The sequence below is a fragment of the Seriola aureovittata genome, chromosome 7 (assembly GCF_021018895.1).
Source record: "Seriola aureovittata isolate HTS-2021-v1 ecotype China chromosome 7, ASM2101889v1, whole genome shotgun sequence".
Lineage (NCBI taxonomy): Eukaryota > Metazoa > Chordata > Actinopteri > Carangiformes > Carangidae > Seriola > Seriola aureovittata.
In genome coordinates, this window is record NC_079370.1 from 11492155 (window position 1) to 11511281 (window position 19127).

General features: G+C 33.3%; 1 protein-coding gene across 1 annotated transcript in view; it reads left to right on the top strand.

Moving 5' to 3' along the window:
• Positions 1–911: 911 nt before the first annotated feature.
• cacng6b (calcium channel, voltage-dependent, gamma subunit 6b) overlaps positions 912–19127 on the top strand; it is a 37003-nt gene continuing 18787 nt past the window's right edge. Inside the window, exons 1-3 of the mRNA XM_056380332.1 lie at positions 912–997; positions 3000–3760; positions 6386–6460. Coding sequence (XP_056236307.1) covers positions 3397–3760; positions 6386–6460 — 439 coding nt within the window. The 5' untranslated portion in view covers positions 912–997; positions 3000–3396. The remainder of the gene's footprint in view (positions 998–2999; positions 3761–6385; positions 6461–19127) is intronic.

Below are 19127 nucleotides of genomic sequence, written 5' to 3' on the forward strand. Positions count from 1 at the left end.
TGTCCCTTTTGTCTGATTCTCTCCTGTTCTGTCTCTCCGTCCTCGACTCACTCTCAGTTTGTATCCCACCCCCTCCTCCCCTGAGCGTAGCTGGCTGCTGGGGTTGGCCTCTCTCTCGCTGTGCCACGTATGTAACCTAAACTGTGGAAGAGCCAAGCTGGGCTGGGCCACGAGAAAAGCTTTCCACAAGACCAGGCTGAGTCTTGAGTCTCTCTGGACCTTGTTCAGTGAGGAATGAAATGGGGCTGCACATTTTCATTTTCTCTCTGAACCGCTTCATTTTCAGCCTGTGTAGTCCATTTCTGCATCTACCTCCACATTACCTTTTTACTCCTTTCATCTTCTATCCCCATCTTTGTTTTCCTTTCTCCACATGTGTCCCTGTCTGCTGCTCTTTCCGCCTCCCCGTTTCACTTTCGGTCTCTGTCTCTATGTCAGATTTTCACTTTCCTCACAGTGTATTGTGTTGCTGTAAAACGCTGTCCTGGCCCCTCTCATATGAACACAGGCTCCTCCTTCAGCCTCACTTAATGTCATTAACAGGTGGCTTTCTAAAATAGACACAAACACATACACAAACAGCAAGGCTGTCACAGATACAGACATGTTTTTAATCATGCTGGCAGGCCTGTCGTCATGTGAGCGGACCCCCCTGCAGCACCTTGGCTCACTGATTTAAGATTTCAAACATGTACATGGCATGAACAGGGTTCTGCTGTTGAGACTGAACATGAGTTGCAGGGGCGGGTGTGAGGGACACACACAAACACAAACACACACACAGACAACACAGACACGCATTTAATCATCAACAGTGTTAACCAACCAGGCTGCAGCCCCCTCCCCTGTTACACTCACTTTCCATAACTCTTACGTACCTCCTTCCCACCCCCTTTTCCCTCTCTCTCTCTGTCACTAACTCTCCCATCACCACTCTCCCCCTCTATTAAGTTTCAAGCGTCTCTTCCTCCTGAACTGAGCAACACACACCAAACAGGTCAGACTTATTCTTCTTTTCAGTGCATTAGCAAGTTGTTGCTTTCCTATGCCCACGTGTTACACAGGTGGCGGGGGCTGTTGTTGGTGAGATGATAGAGAGAGTTCCTTATTTTCACAACATAAAATGTGCCCGTGTGTACAAGCTTACCCTCTGCTCAGCTGCTACAGAGCTGAAAACATTGCACCACAGTTTTTGATTCATCATAAACCACAAAAACATGTACAAGTACCAAGTACTCTGCTTTGGGTAATCCTTTATTACAAAGTAAGCATTTGTCTGAGTTACCCCCCCCCCCTTAGAGTAGCCTGGCATGCTCTAACCCCTCCGATCATCCTGGTTAATATGGATGTAATGTGATGTGGGTTTGTAATTCTGTGATCACTAACTTGGCTGTCAGCAGCTTCAGTCTTGATGTTCTTTATTACAGTTAATGTTGGAGGAGTATGTAATGCACAGCTGCTATTCCAAAGCTTTGGTTGATTAGGGACGTGCAGGGATCTGCCTTTTATTAGCTTGTCAGATAAGAAGATTATATCCCTTTACAACAGTTACTGTCAGTATCAACATTATTGTTTAGCAACTTTTGGCAGAAGTCTTATCACGTTATTGTTCTACAAATTTCTGTTGTCCACTAATGATTCCAAGCACTCTGTAGTAAAAGTCACAGTTACTGACGACACCATTAGTGGTCGAAACAGTCTCACCACAAAATCCATTTGTAGCTTTAAATCGTGTCACATGACCTTCCTGTGCAAATGGAGTTTGCTCTTTCAGATGAAATTCTTCCGTCTCAACTAAGACATAATTATTTAAGTTTTTATTTTACACATATGAAGATTTTACAGTAGATAGATAGATAGATAGATAGATAGATAGATAGATAGATAGATAGATAGATAGATAGATAGATAGATAGATAGATAGATAGATAGATAGATAGATTTTAGTTTTTTCCCAGGTCCAATGTCAGTGACCATAGTTTTTTATCTATTTATTTGTTTGGTTGTTTATAAATGTCTTACTGTTGACCATTTTGGTAATATTACCCAGAATCTAAAAATCTGCATAAACAGTCATTTTAAATTAAGTGCTCCATGCTGCTCTTTGTGTTTATACTTACTCTAAGTGGGTTCATGTGGTGCCTTGCCTATATAAAAACTCTGATGCTGTCAGCACAAAGCTCTGAATTAAGTGATCTACCAACTGTGTGTGGCCTGCTGGTGCTGCCTTCCTAACTGGCCAGGCCTCTTGCCTCCACTATGTGACCTGTTGGACTGAGTTAATTATTGCAGCCCCCACTCTGTCAGAGGGTTCAGGCTTGAATTATCACCTCTCACGCACCCTGCGCAGAGTGGCGACACCATTGCACCCTGTCACTCACGTTGTTTAAAGTCACTCACAGTTTAGAATAACTGAAACAGCTTTATAAGCCAGGACCCATCTTCAGTGTATATGCCACACACACACACACACACACACACACACACACACACACACACATACTCACATGCACGCTGCTGAGGAAGACACTCATGGCTCCAGATTCCCAGTGTTTGCCGGTACACGTAATGCAGGATGGGAGGTATTTGTGGCAACCTATTATCCCCTCAGATCAAAGGGGATCTGTGTCTAAGCCAGAGATAGTTTACCTGCTCAGGGATGAGGTCTGCTGTCAACTCCTCTGGGAAAATAGAAGATGGGTGGTCCAGTCTGGCGCTCTGGTGTTATCTCTCACCTTGACCCCATACCAAACAACTCCACTAGCTCATCCAGCCCAATTGTTTCTTCATCTGAAGCAAAATCTGCCTTTCAGGGAAACGCCATATGGCTTATCTATTGTTGGCTGAGAGCACGTCATATGGCTTTTAGGGGAGGGAATACTGTAGATGCTGATAAAGCTGTTGGAAATTAAATATTACGCTGGTGATGAAAGGATTTTGCTCTTGTGAAGCATATGCCGGCTGCTCTTTCATCTTTCTGTTTCATCTCTCTATTTCAGTGGACTGGACGGAAAACAGACACTGGCTCTCCTGGTCCTGCCTCCATCTCTTCCCATTTTATCATTACCTTACTTCATCCGCCCCCTACTTCATTGTACCTCTATTCATATCTCTTTCTGTCTAATTTCAGAGTTCAGCGCGCTTCCTCTGTTCATTCTGACTGCTTTTGCTCAATTTACCCATCATAGGATAGTTGATAGCTGTGTCTCCTCTTTTTCAGTATACTGCTATCACTTCCAAAGCTACACCCTATCCAACCTGAGCATCTCCCCATTTTCCTCTCTCTTAACTTTCCTTCCTTACATCTTTTCATTTATTATTTACTCCCCTAATCTTTAGCCTAAGTCTGTTGTCCTATCCCCTGGTCTTCCTGGTCGGCCCTGCCCTGAGAACAGTATGTGGTCCAACTTCTTTGTACAGCAGGATGAGGAAGGTCGCATCGGGGTGGCAGGGGCCGGACAAGGTGGGGGGCTGGGTGGAATGAAAGGCGGAAGGGGACAGAGGCGAATCCACAAGATGAGTGACAGCCAGGAGGGGAAGATCAAGCTGGCCTTCTTCGTGTCTATCATTGGTGTGACCCTGACGGTTTTGGGCGTGGGGACAGAGTTTTGGGTGGAGCTGGCTCAACCAAAGAATTTCAGCGGCAACCAGACTTGCCAGTTGGCCCACTACGGCCTGTGGAAGGGCTGCATCCGCACCCTATGGGTGGCTGACATAGACCCGGAGAGGACAAGCTGTGGCCCTGCTGAACTACCTGGAGGTGAGACCTCTGGCCGGTGTGTCTGTGTGAGTTTGCGTTCATCTGTCTGTCTGCTCTCTGTACTGTCTGTGAGGTGAGCAGGTGAGGTTTCTGCAGGGACTGTGTCTGTTTTGTTGCTCTGACTGTCTGCTTACGTCTGCTTTTCTCCAAACTGAATTGCCCAGCCAGGCAAGTCTACCTCGAGGCTCCCTCCATGCTACAGTACGTGCATCAGTGTGAAAGTGAATTGATAGAAAAGGGTCAAAAATATGTTTCTGAGGGGCTGTAAATTGTTGACATCATTGAGGAAAAAAACTTTGTTGCCGTCATCACTGATGTGAAAGCAGAGGGAGCAGGCATAACTAATATGGTGTATTGCCTCTGGGAATATGCTTACATCTGTAGGTCTTTCATCTGAACCCATGAGGGACCAAGCAAAACCATGCCATCACTTTAGGTTGAAATAAAAATAATTTGAATTCCCTTAACACAATCAAGAATTGTAATCTACAAATTTGTGAATTTTTGATATATACTGTATTTAAAGTCTTTTTTCCCTGCATGCTGTATATGTACATCCACTAAAACCTTGCAAAGGAATAGACAGAGGATAGTTGTGTATGTGAAGCTGCCTGCATACATATGTATCTAGGTCATCCTACAGATAATGTGCAAATTGAATCATTAAAGAAATACGATACTTGGAAACAGATCTGGTGGAGTGAAGCTGCACGCAGAGGACCACAGTGAAGCTGTTTTCAATTCCTCTTCTATTGTAACCACACAACGCAGCATGCAGGTACATCTCGCATTATACAACACTATCCTTGTGATTCATAACATTGTCAGTGTAATGAAGCATTATTCATTTTAAGGCTTTCTCTTCACTGGGTACCTAATCATCTCCTGTTGAGCACACAGTGCAGACAGGTGATAAAGGAGCAGACCACAGGTTTACTGTGTTGATGAACATACATGTTTAGAGTTGTGACAGCTCCGTTCTAAAAGCACTTTATTCAACTTGACCGTGGTTATGTTCTCCAGAGTGCGTCGATTATCTGCACAATGACCTATTTCTGTCTGAAAAGAGCTGGAGAGAGAGGCAGGTATTGGAAGATAGAGATAGGCACGGCACGGCAGGCTTTAGGAGGAGCTGCTCCTGGAATCGCTCCCTGTCTCAGGGAATCTGCTGAGATGCAACAGAGCACTGAAGAGACCAAAGAAAATCTCCTCATCCAGCACAGATACATGGGATCACATATATAGCTTACATAAAGACTATTCACATACATCACCTTCAATGATGTGTCACTGGATTGATTTATATCCAGTTTTCAAGGACTAATTCATCTTTCCTGTCAAAATGTCCTGCATCTCTGGCTGCTTCCCGCTACCAGATATATATCTCTATGCTTCCAAGATGGTCTGTTAGTGTGTGAATGCAGCCAGTATGCTTCTGACAATCTTTCTCACACTGTTGGCCCACGCCGCCTGTTGCAGATGGCCGTGGGCTCCCCATGTTTGGAGGAAAACAACTGTTTTTGCCATCTCTGCTTCTCTGTATCACATCCCTGTTTACATGCCTCTGGCTCCTGTCCCAAGCAAAGTGCAGCCCGCTGATGCTGCGCCTGTCATCTCAAGACCAGCTATCCATCTTTGCTGCCTGCTGGAGAGGAACATGACGGCTCAATAATTATTGCCTCAGCAGGGGTAGCGAGAGCGAAATCAGTTGACTCTGATAGCATAATGTGTTAAAAAAAAATCAGTAGGCTGATAAATGGAGAATCTGCTTTAATAAAAATGTTTACAAACGTGCTTAGGCACACACATATTTGTGTGTTAGAGAAATGTGTGTGTGTAGAAGCATGTGGTCATCTTGGACCACATAATATTCAGCGGGTGAAAGTCATCACTATGTGCTTGTGAAGCCAAGTGGAATCTGACTACTTCACAGTTTTTGTCTAAATATAGAGAGGGGGAAACGAGGAAGAGGGACAGACAGGGACTGAGGGAGAGAGTATGTCTAATGCAGTATTAACCAACCCCTCTGTGCTTCCTCCCCCTCTTGACATCTCCTGCTCCGTTCACCTCCTTCTCCATCTGTGGCTCCCCTCTCTCTTTCCCCTTCACTCACCACCCCTCCATCTGCCCCCCCAACTCCCTCCTCCTTTTCCCCGCTATCTCACCCTCTGAGCTTCTTTGCATATTTCTTGCATCCCCCTCCATCTTTGGCTTACCCTACACATCCTCTTGCCCTCACTCACTGCGCCTCTCCATTTCTGTCCTCCATCTGCCCCTTCTCTCTGTCTACCACTCCTTCTCCCCCCTCTGCCATCCACCCTTAGTGTTTTGCTGTCTCTCACCCTCTCTGGCGGCACCATATGTGCAGTGCTGGGCAGTGTGTGTGTGTGTGTGTGTGTGTGTGTGTGTATAGCGGTGTGTGTCTCTGGATATTCCAGCTAATGCTCGACACTTGGATATAAATAGGAATGATGCCTGGAAGGACAGTGCATGGATGCATAGGAGGCACATCACAGAAGACCAGCAGTCATACATAGGACTGTGTGTGTGTGTGTGTGTGTGTGTGTGTGTGTGGGGGGGGGGGGGGTCTGATCTCTTTGTTTGATCTTTTCTTTTTTCCCACAGAATCCAACTGCACCTACTTTAAATTCTTCACCTCTGGGGAGAATGCAGTCATATTCAAGAAGACAACTAACAAGAGTGAGACATTACATCTTCCTCTGCAACTTTTGATATACACACAGATACACACTAACAGTTAAACAGCAGCTACTATCAATATAAAGATGTTCAGTGCTGTGCTCACAGGACCATACTGGTGATTTTTGCATGTTTTAGCCCATTAACTTCTGCTGCCACCCATTTTCCAGAGCAAACCCATAAGCTATCAGACTGATTAATGTGTTTACCTTACCATCCAGGGAGCCACTGGTTTCAGCGCAGTTTGAAGACTTGATACTTACATCACAGTGAACATAAAGTGATATCTATCTCTCTTGAAAACTTCCTTGTTGATGCATTCAAGGACCAGCTGACATTTGATACACACTCAGTGACCAGTTTATTAGGTAGACCTAGCTAAAACTAACTAACAGTCTCATGCAATAGCAGGTATAATAAAAGCAATAAATCTCACCTTCATGAAGATTTACTGTAAGTGTCTTGATTTATTTTTATTTTGGAGGCTCCAAAATGACCATAAATCATACAAGTATAAACTTAAAACAATGGCTGCTGTAGTTGGTCTATAGTCATGCTAGCAGTTGAAGGAAATGATTCAACATTAACATGATAACATGCTCAAACTTACATTGTTAACATGCTGATGCTAAGTGGGTTTAATGGTTAATACATTGACCATCTTAGTTTAGCATGTTAGCATTTTAACATTTGGTCATAAATCCAATTAGACAAATGGAAATTTTGATCTGATGGTGGCACCGGATGAAATGTTGTGGGAACACATATATACATACACAAATATATTATATATGCATATAAAACCTGTTCCAAATTGGAAAAAGTTAATATATTAACAAATATGTCTAGCTAATGGAAACATGTATTTTCATATGTCTGTAACACATAAGTAACATAAATATATATTCATCCTAAAGACTGCCAGTATATGTTCATTTTATATATGTGGATATAAAAGATAAGATTGATTTTTAAATTTAATGAAAAAAAAAAATCATATAAAAACTTGTAGAATTTTAATAGGCATGCTGTTTTAATGAAGCTGCATTTTACTATGAATATTTCATATATATTATGAAATTATATCTTCATGTATCCATAGGATGTGTATATGTCATAATAATATATCCTCTTATAGGTGACATACTGCATATGGTAACATCACTCTTGATATAGGGACATGTCATATATGTGTCATAAGTCATAGTATACTAAGGCATAAAAACATCATAGTATAATAAGACTTAAGATTGACATAATAAAATGACATAATATAGTATAGCAAAAAGAGTGAAAAACGACACATTACAATAAAGCATAAAATCACTAAAAAATGTAATATTGTAGCAAGGTATCATGGCGTCATGGTATATTAAGGGCTAAATAGTGGGAAAAAAACATAGTATAGTATGGCAAAAAGAGCGAAATTCGAGATAGTACAATAAGGCATACAAACATATAAAGAAATCATAATATAGTAAGACCTAAAATGTAAAAAAAAACCGACATAGTATAGTATGGCAAAAAAAAGTGAAAAAATGACATAGTACAAAAAGGCATAAAAACATCAAAAAACATCATAGAATAAAAAGCCATAAAATACATCATAGTATAGTAAGGCCTAAAAAGTGAAACGATGACATAGTATAGTATGGCAAAAAAAAGTGAAAAAACAACATAGTAGAATAACGCATAAAATCACTAAAAAATGTAATGTTGTAATAAGGTATTAAAGCATCATGGTATATTAAGGGTTAAATATTTCTTAAAAAATGACATAGTATAATAAGGCATAAAATATATCAAAGTACAGTAAGGCCTAAAAAGTGGAAAAAACAACATAGTATAGTATGTCATAAAATCATGAAAATTTTTTATATTATAGTAAGGTTTAAAAGCATCATGGTATATGGTATATTAAGGGCTAACTAGTGAAAAAAAATACATAGTATAGTATGGCAAAGAAAGTGAAAAAACGACAGTACAATTAGGCATAAAAATATCAAAAAATGTTATAGGATAGTAAGGTATAAAGAAATCATAATATATTAAGGCCTAAAAAGTAAAAAAAAAACAACATAGTATAGTATGGCAAAAAAAGTGAAAAAAACCACATAGTACAATAAGGCATAAAATCACTCAAAAATGTAATATTGTAGTCAGGTATAAAGGCGTCATGGTATATTAAGGGCTAAATTTAAAAAAAAAAACGTAGTAGTACTATAGTATAGTAAGGCATAAAAAGTTTAAAAAATGACATAGTATAGTATGGCAAAAACAGTGAAAAATGACACAGTACAATAAAGCATAAAATCATGAAAGAAATTTAATGTTGAAGTACGGTATAAAGGCGTCATGGTACATTAAGGGCTAATTAGTGAAAAAATACATAGTATAGTATGGCAAAAAAAGTGAAACATACGACATATTATAGTATGGCAAAAAAAAGTGAAAAAATGACATAGTGCAAAAGACAAAAAAACATCAAAATACATCATAGAATAATAAGGCATAGTATAGTAAGGCCTAAAAAGTGAAAAAAAAAACATAGTATAGTACGACAAAATAATTAAAAAACGACATAGGATAGTATAGCAAAAAGAGCGAAAATACAAGATATTACAATAAGGCATAAAAACACCAAAAAACATCATAGGATAGTAAGGTATAAAGAAATCATAATATATTAAGGCATTAAAAGTAAAAATGAAACAACATAGTACAGTATGGCAAAAAAAATGAAAAAATATCATAGTATAGTATGGCGAAAAAAGTGAAAAAACGATATAGTACAATAAGGCATAAAATCACTCAAAAATGTAATATTGTAGTAAGGTTTAAAGGTGTCATGGTATATTAAGAAGTGAAAAAAAATACATAGTATAGTATGACAAAAAAGTGAAAAAACGACATAGTACAATAAGGCATAAAAACACCAAAAAATGTCATAGGATAGTAAGGTATAAAGAAATCATAATATATTATGGCAATAAAAGTGAACAAACCACATAGTATAGTATGGCAAAAAAAGTGAAAAAACGACATAGTAAAGTAAGGCAAAAAAAGTGAAAAAAATGTAATGTTTTAGTAAGATATAAAGGCGTCATGGTATATTAAAGGCTAATTAGTGAACAAAAAAATACATAGTATAGTATAGCAAAAAAATTGAAATATACGACATAGTATAGTATGGCAAAAAAAGTGAAAAAACGACATAGTACAAAAGGGCGTCAAAACATTGAAAAACATCATAGAATGATAAGGCATAAATACATCATTGTATAGTAAGGCCTAAAAAGTGAAAAAAAACAACATAGTATAGACATCATGGTATATTAACGGCTAATTAGTGAAAAAAAAAACAACATAGTATAGTATGTCAAAAAATGTGGAAAAACGCCATAGGCAAAAAGAGTGAAAATACGAGATAGTACAATAAGGCATAAAAGCATCAAAAAACGTCATAGGATAGTAAGGTATAAAGAAATGATAATATATTAAGGCCTAGAAAGTAAAAAAAACCAACATAGTATAGTATGGCAAAAAAGTGAAAAAACGACATAGTATCGTACAGCAAAAACAAGTGAAAAAACAACATAGTAGAATAACGCATAAAATCACTAAAAAATGTAATGTTGTAGTAAGGTATAAAGGCATAATGGTATATTAAGGGCTAAATAGTGAGAAAAAAATACATAGTATAGTATGTCAAAAAATGTGAAAAAACGACATAGTATAGTATGGCAAAAAAAGTGAAAAAATGACATAGCACAATAAAGCATAAAATCAAGAAAAAACGTAATGTTGTAGTAAGATATAAAGGCGTCATGGTATATTAAGGGCTAAATAGTGAAAAAAAAAGTATAGTATGTCAAAAAATGTGAAAAAACAACATAGTATAGTATGGCAAAAAGAGTGAAAATACGAGATTGTACAATAAGGCATAAAAACATCAAAAAACGTCAGAGGATAGTAAGGTATAAAGAAATCATAATATATTATGACAAAAAAAGTGAAAAGACGACATAGTATGGCAAAAAAAGTGAAAAACAACATAATACAATAAGGCAAAAAATCACAAAAAAATGTAATATTGTAGTAAGGTATAAAGGCGTCATGTTATATTAATGGCTAAATAGTGAAAAAACAACATAGTATAGTATGGCAAAAAAGTGAAAAAACTACATAGTAGAATAACGCATAAAATCACTAAAAAATGTAATGTTGTAATAAGGTATTAAAGCTTCATGGTATATTAAGGGTTAAATATTTCTTAAAAAATGACATAGTATAATAAGGCATAAAATATATCAAAGTACAGTAAGGCCTAAAAAGTGGAAAAAACAACATAGTATAGTATGTCATAAAATCATGAAAATTTTTTATATTGTAGTAAGGTTTAAAAGCATCATGGTATATGGTATATTAAGGCCTAACTAGTGAAAAAAAAATACATAGTATAGTATGGCAAAGAAAGTGAAAAAACGACATAGTACAATTAGGCATAAAAATATCAAAAAATGTTATAGGATAGTAAGGTATAAAGAAATCATAATATATTAAGGCCTAAAAAGTAAAAAAAAAACAACATAGTATAGTATGGCAAAAAAAGTGAAAAAACCACATAGTACAATAAGGCATAAAATCACTCAAAAATGTAATATTGTAGTCAGGTATAAAGGCGTCATGGTATATTAAGGGCTAAATTAAAAAAAAAAAAACGACATAGTATAGTAAGGCATAAAAAGTTAAAAAAATTACATAGTATAGTATGGCAAAAAGAGTGAAAAATGACACAGTACAATAAAGCATAAAATCATGAAAGAAATTTAATGTTGAAGTACGGTATAAAGGCGACATGGTACATTAAGGGCTAATTAGTGAAAAAAAATACATAGTATAGTATGGCAAAAAAAGTGAAACATACGACATATTATAGTATTGCAAAAAAAGTGAAAAAATGACATACAAAAGGCAAAAAAACATCAAAATACATCATAGAATAATAAGGCATAAAATACATCATAGTATAGTAAGGCCTAAAAAGTGAAAAAAAAACATAGTATAGTACGACAAAATAATTAAAAAACGACATAGGATAGTATAGCAAAAAGAGTGAAAATACAAGATATTACAATAAGGCATAAAAACACCAAAAAACGTCATAGGAAAGTAAGGTATAAAGAAATCATAATATATTAAGGCCTTAAAAGTAAAAATGAAACAACATAGTACAGTATGGCAAAAAACTGAAAAAATATCATAGTATAGTATGGCAAAAAAAGTGAAAAAACGATATAGTACAATAAGGCATAAAATCACTCAAAAATGTAATATTGTAGTAAGGTTTAAAGGTGTCATGGTATAGTAAGGACTAAGTAGTGAAAAAAAATACATAGTATAGTATGACAAAAAAGTGAAAAAACGACATAGTACAATAAGGCATAAAAACATCAAAAAACATTATAGGATAGTAAGGTATAAAGAAATCATAATATATTAAGATAAAAAAAGTGAAAAACGACATAGTATAGTATGGAAACAAAAGTGATAAACATAGTAAAATAAGGCATAAAATCACTAAAAAATGCAATGTTGTAGTAAGGTATAAAGCCGTCATGGTATATTAAGGGCTTAATAGTGAAAAAAATACATAGTATAGTATAGCAAAAAAGTGAAAAAACAACACAGTACAATAAAGCATAAAATCATGAAAAAAATGTAATGTTGAAGTTAGATATAAAGGCGTCATGGTATATTAAGGGATAAATATATAAAATAAAAAAAATACATAGTATAGTATGGCGTAAAAAGTGAAAAAACGACATAGTACAATAAGGCAAAAAATCACAAAAAATTGTAATGTTGTAGTCAGGTATAAAGGCGTCATGGTATATCAAGGGCTAAATAGTGAAAAAAAATACATAATATAGTATGTCAAAAAATTTGAAATTTACGACATAGTATAGTATGGCAAAAAAAGTGAAAAAATGACATAGTACAAAAAGGCATAAAAACATCAAATAACATCATAGAATAATAAGGCATAAAATACATCATAGTATAGTATGGCAAAAGAAGTGAAAAAATGACACAGTACAATAAAGCATAAAATCGTGAAAGAAATTTAATGTTGAAGTAAGGTATAAAGGCGTCATGGTACATTAAGGGCTAATTAGTGAAGAAAAATACATAGTATAGTATGTCAAAAAAGTGAAACTTACGACATAGTACAAAAAGGCATAAAAACATCAAAAAACATCATAGAATAATAAGGCATAAAATACATCATAGTATAGTAAGGCCTAAAAAGTGAAAAAAAAAAAACATAGTATAGTCCGGCAAAAAAAGCCATGAAACGACATAGGATAGTATGGTAAAAAGAGTGAAAATACAAGATATTACAATAAGGAATAAAAACATCAAAAAACGTCATAGGAGAGTAAGGTATAAAGAAATCATAATATATTAAGGCCTAAAAAGTAAAAAAAATGACATAGTATAATATGGCATAAAATACATCATAGTATAGTATGGCAAAAGAAGTGAAAAAATGACACAGTACAATAAAGCATAAAATCGTGAAAGAAATTTAATGTTGAAGTAAGGTATAAAGGCGTCATGGTACATTAAGGGCTAATTAGTGAAGAAAAATACATAGTATAGTATGTCAAAAAGTGAAACTTACAACATAGTACAAAAGGCATAAAAACATCAAAAAACATCATAGAATAATAAGGCATAAAATACATCATAGTATAGTAAGGCCTAAAAAGTGAAAAAAAAAAACAACATAGTATAGTCCGGCAAAAAAAGCCATGAAACGACATAGGATAGTATGGCAAAAAGAGTGAAAATACAAGATATTACAATAAGGCAAAAAAACATCCAAAAACGTCATAGGAGAGTAAGGTATAAAGAAATCATAATATATTAAGGCCTAAAAAGTAAAAAAAATGACATAGTATAATATGGCAAAAAAGGGAAAAAAACGACATAGCAAAAAAGTGAAAAAACGACATAATCCAATAAGGCATAAAATCATGAAAAAATTTAATATTGTAGTCAGATATAAAGGTGTCATGCTATATTAAGGTATAATTAGTGAAAAAAAAAAACATAGTATAGTATGGCAAAAAAAGTGAAAAAACTACATAGTACAATAAGGCATAAAAACATCAAAAAACGTCATAGGATAGTAAGGTATAAAGAAATCATAATATATTAAGGCCTAAAAAGTTATAAAAATTAACAAGGTATAGTATGGCAAAAAATTGAAAAAAATGTAATGTTGTAGTAAGATATATTAAGGGCTGGTATTTGAAGGGCTAATTAGTGAAAAAAAAACACATAGTATAGTATGGCGTAAAAAGTGAAAAAACGACATAGGATAGTATGGCAAAAAAATTGAAATATACGACATAGTATAGTATGGCAAAAAAAGTGAAAAAAACAACATAGTACAGTATGGCAAAAAAATTGAAAAAAATGTAATGTTGTAGTAAGATATATTAAGGGCTGGTATTTGAAGGGCTAATTAGTGAAAAAAAAACACATAGTATAGTATGGCAAAAAAATTGAAATATACGACATAGTATAGTATGGCAAAAAAAGTGAAAAAACGACATAGTACAAAAGGGCATCAAAACATTGAAAAACATCATAAAATAATAAGGCATAAAATACATCATAGTATAGTAAGGCCTAAAAAGTGAAAAAAAAAACAACATAGTATAGGCGTCATGGTATATTAACGGCTAATTAGTGAAAAAAAAATACATAGTATAGTATGTCAAAAAATGTGAAAAAACGACATAGGATAGTATAGCAAAAAGAGTGAAAATACAAGATATTACAATAAGGCATAAAAACACCAAAAAACGTCATAGGAAAGTAAGGTATAAAGAAATCATAATATATTAAGGCCTTAAAAGTAAAAATGAAACAACATAGTACAGTATGGCAAAAAACTGAAAAAATATCATAGTATAGTATGGCAAAAAAAGTGAAAAAACGATATAGTACAATAAGGCATAAAATCACTCAAAAATGTAATATTGTAGTAAGGTTTAAAGGTGTCATGGTATAGTAAGGACTAAGTAGTGAAAAAAAATACATAGTATAGTATGACAAAAAAGTGAAAAAACGACATAGTACAATAAGGCATAAAAACATCAAAAAACATTATAGGATAGTAAGGTATAAAGAAATCATAATATATTAAGATAAAAAAAGTGAAAAACGACATAGTATAGTATGGAAACAAAAGTGATAAACATAGTAAAATAAGGCATAAAATCACTAAAAAATGCAATGTTGTAGTAAGGTATAAAGCCGTCATGGTATATTAAGGGCTTAATAGTGAAAAAAAATACATAGTATAGTATAGCAAAAAAGTGAAAAAACAACACAGTACAATAAAGCATAAAATCATGAAAAAAATGTAATGTTGAAGTTAGATATAAAGGCGTCATGGTATATTAAGGGATAAATATATAAAATAAAAAAAATACATAGTATAGTATGGCGTAAAAAGTGAAAAAACGACATAGTACAATAAGGCAAAAAATCACAAAAAATTGTAATGTTGTAGTCAGGTATAAAGGCGTCATGGTATATCAAGGGCTAAATAGTGAAAAAAAATACATAATATAGTATGTCAAAAAATTTGAAATTTACGACATAGTATAGTATGGCAAAAAAAGTGAAAAAATGACATAGTACAAAAGGCATAAAAACATCAAATAACATCATAGAATAATAAGGCATAAAATACATCATAGTATAGTATGGCAAAAGAAGTGAAAAAATGACACAGTACAATAAAGCATAAAATCGTGAAAGAAATTTAATGTTGAAGTAAGGTATAAAGGCGTCATGGTACATTAAGGGCTAATTAGTGAAGAAAAATACATAGTATAGTATGTCAAAAAAGTGAAACTTACGACATAGTACAAAAGGCATAAAAACATCAAAAAACATCATAGAATAATAAGGCATAAAATACATCATAGTATAGTAAGGCCTAAAAAGTGAAAAAAAAAAAACATAGTATAGTCCGGCAAAAAAAGCCATGAAACGACATAGGATAGTATGGTAAAAAGAGTGAAAATACAAGATATTACAATAAGGAATAAAAACATCAAAAAACGTCATAGGAGAGTAAGGTATAAAGAAATCATAATATATTAAGGCCTAAAAAGTAAAAAAAATGACATAGTATAATATGGCATAAAATACATCATAGTATAGTATGGCAAAAGAAGTGAAAAAATGACACAGTACAATAAAGCATAAAATCGTGAAAGAAATTTAATGTTGAAGTAAGGTATAAAGGCGTCATGGTACATTAAGGGCTAATTAGTGAAGAAAAATACATAGTATAGTATGTCAAAAAGTGAAACTTACAACATAGTACAAAAGGCATAAAAACATCAAAAAACATCATAGAATAATAAGGCATAAAATACATCATAGTATAGTAAGGCCTAAAAAGTGAAAAAAAAAAAACAACATAGTATAGTCCGGCAAAAAAAGCCATGAAACGACATAGGATAGTATGGCAAAAAGAGTGAAAATACAAGATATTACAATAAGGCAAAAAAACATCCAAAAACGTCATAGGAGAGTAAGGTATAAAGAAATCATAATATATTAAGGCCTAAAAAGTAAAAAAAATGACATAGTATAATATGGCAAAAAAGGGAAAAAAACGACATAGCAAAAAAGTGAAAAAACGACATAATCCAATAAGGCATAAAATCATGAAAAAATTTAATATTGTAGTCAGATATAAAGGTGTCATGCTATATTAAGGTATAATTAGTGAAAAAAAAAAACATAGTATAGTATGGCAAAAAAAGTGAAAAAACTACATAGTACAATAAGGCATAAAAACATCAAAAAACGTCATAGGATAGTAAGGTATAAAGAAATCATAATATATTAAGGCCTAAAAAGTTATAAAAATTAACAAGGTATAGTATGGCAAAAAATTGAAAAAAATGTAATGTTGTAGTAAGATATATTAAGGGCTGGTATTTGAAGGGCTAATTAGTGAAAAAAAACACATAGTATAGTATGGCAAAAAAATTGAAATATACGACATAGTATAGTATGGCAAAAAAAGTGAAAAACGACATAGTACAAAAGGGCATCAAAACATTGAAAAACATCATAAAATAATAAGGCATAAAATACATCATAGTATAGTAAGGCCTAAAAAGTGAAAAAAAACAACATAGTATAGGCGTCATGGTATATTAACGGCTAATTAGTGAAAAAAAAAATACATAGTATAGTATGTCAAAAAATGTGAAAAAACGACATAGGATAGTATGGCAAAAAGAGTGAAAATACGGGATAGTACAATAAGGAATAAAAGCATCAAAAAACGTCACAAGATAGTAAGGTATAAAGAAATGATAATATATTAAGGCCTAGAAAGTAAAAAAAAACAACATAGTATAGTATGGCAAAAAAAGTGAAAAAACGACATAGTAGAATTAGGCATAAAATCACTCAAAAATGCAATAATGTAGTCAGTTATAAAGGCGTCATGGTATATTAAGGGCTAAATATTTCTCAAAAAATGACATAGTATAATAAGACATAAAATATATCAAAGTACAGTAAGACCTAAAAACTGGAAAAAACAACATAGTATAGTATGGCAAAAAGAACAAGAAAACCACATAGTACAATAAGGTATAAAATCATGAAAATGTTTTATATTGTAGTAAGGTTTAAAAGCATCATGGTATATGGTATATTAAGGGCTAACTAGTGAAAAAAAATGGCATAGTATAGTATGGCAAAGAAAGTGAAAAAACAACATAGTACAATTAGGCATAAAATCACAAAAAAATTTAATATTGTAGTAAGGTATAAAGGTGTCATGGTATATTAGTGGCTAAATAGTGAAAAGAAATACATAGTATAGTATGGCAAAAAAAAGTGAAAAAACGACATAGTATAGTATGGCAACAAAAGTGAAAAAACGTCATAGTACAATTAGGCATAAAAATATCAAAAAAACGTTATAGGATAGTAAGGTATAAAGAAATCATGGTATATTAAGGGCTTACTAATGAAAAAAAACAACATAGTATAGTATGGCAAAAAAGTGAAAAAACGACATAGTATAGTATGGCAAAAAAAGTGAAAAAACGACATAGTACAATAAGGCATAAAATCACTCAAAAATGTAATATTGTAGTCAGGTATAAAGGCGTCATGGTATATTAAGGGCTAAATAGTGAAAGAAAATACATAGTATAGTATGGCAAAAAAAGTGAAAAAATGACATAGTACAATAAGGCATAAAAACATCAAAAAACGTCATAGGATAGTAAGGTATAAAGAAATCATAATATATTATGGCAAAAAAGTGAAAAAACGACATAGTACAATAAGGCATAAAATCACGAAAAAATTTAATGTTGTAGTAGGGTATAAATGCGTCATGGTATATTAGTGGCTAAATAGTGAAAAAAAATACATAGTATAGTATGGCAAAAAAAGTGAAAAAACGACATAGTACAATAAGGCATAAAAACATCAAAAAACGTCATAGGATAGTAAGGTATAAAGAAATCATAATATATTAAGGCCTAGAAAGTTTTAAAAAACGACATAGTATAGTATGGCAAAAAAAGTGAAAAAACGACATAGTACAATAAGGCATAAAAACATCAAAAAACGTCATAGGATAGTAAGGTATAAAGAAATTATAATATATTAAGGCCGAAAAAGTAAAAAAATGACGTAGTATAGTTTAGCAAAAAAGTGAAAAAACGGCATAGTATAGTATGGCAAAAAAAGTGAAAAAACGACATAGTACAATAAGGCATAAAATCACAAAAAAATTTAATGTTGTAGTAGGGTATAAATGCGTCATGGTATATTAGTGGCTAAATAGTGAAAAAAAATAGATAGTATAGTATGGCAAAAAAAGTGAAAAAAAGACATAATATAGTATGGCAAAAAAAGTGAAAAAACGACATAGTACAATAAGGCATAAAAACATCAAAAAACGTCATAGGATAGTAAGGTATAAAGAAATCATAATATATTAAGGCCTAAAAAGTGAAAAAAAAAACATAGTATAGTATGTCAAAAAAAGTAAAAAACCACATAGTACAATAAGGCATAAAATCACTCAAAAATGTAATATTGTAGTTAGGTATAAAGGCGTCATGGTAGATTAAGGGCTAAATAGTGAAGAAAAATACATAGTATAGTATGGCAAAAAAAGTGAAAAAACTACATAGGCATAAAGGCAAGTATGGCAAAAAAAAGTGAAAAAACGACATAGTACAATATGGCATAAAATCACTCAAAAATGTAATATTGTAGTCAGGTATAAAGGCGTCATGGTATATTAAGGGCTAAATAGTGAAAGAAAATACATAGTATAGTATGGCAAAAAAAGTGAAAAAATGACATAGTACAATAAGGCATGAAAACATCAAAAAACGTCATAGGATAGTAAGGTATAAAGAAATCATAATATATTATGGCAAAAAAGTGAAAAAACGACATAGTACAATAAGGCATAAAATCACGAAAAAATTTAATGTTGTAGTAGGGTATAAATGCGTCATGGTATATTAGTGGCTAAATAGTGAAAAAAAATACATAGTATAGTATGGCAAAAAAAGTGAAA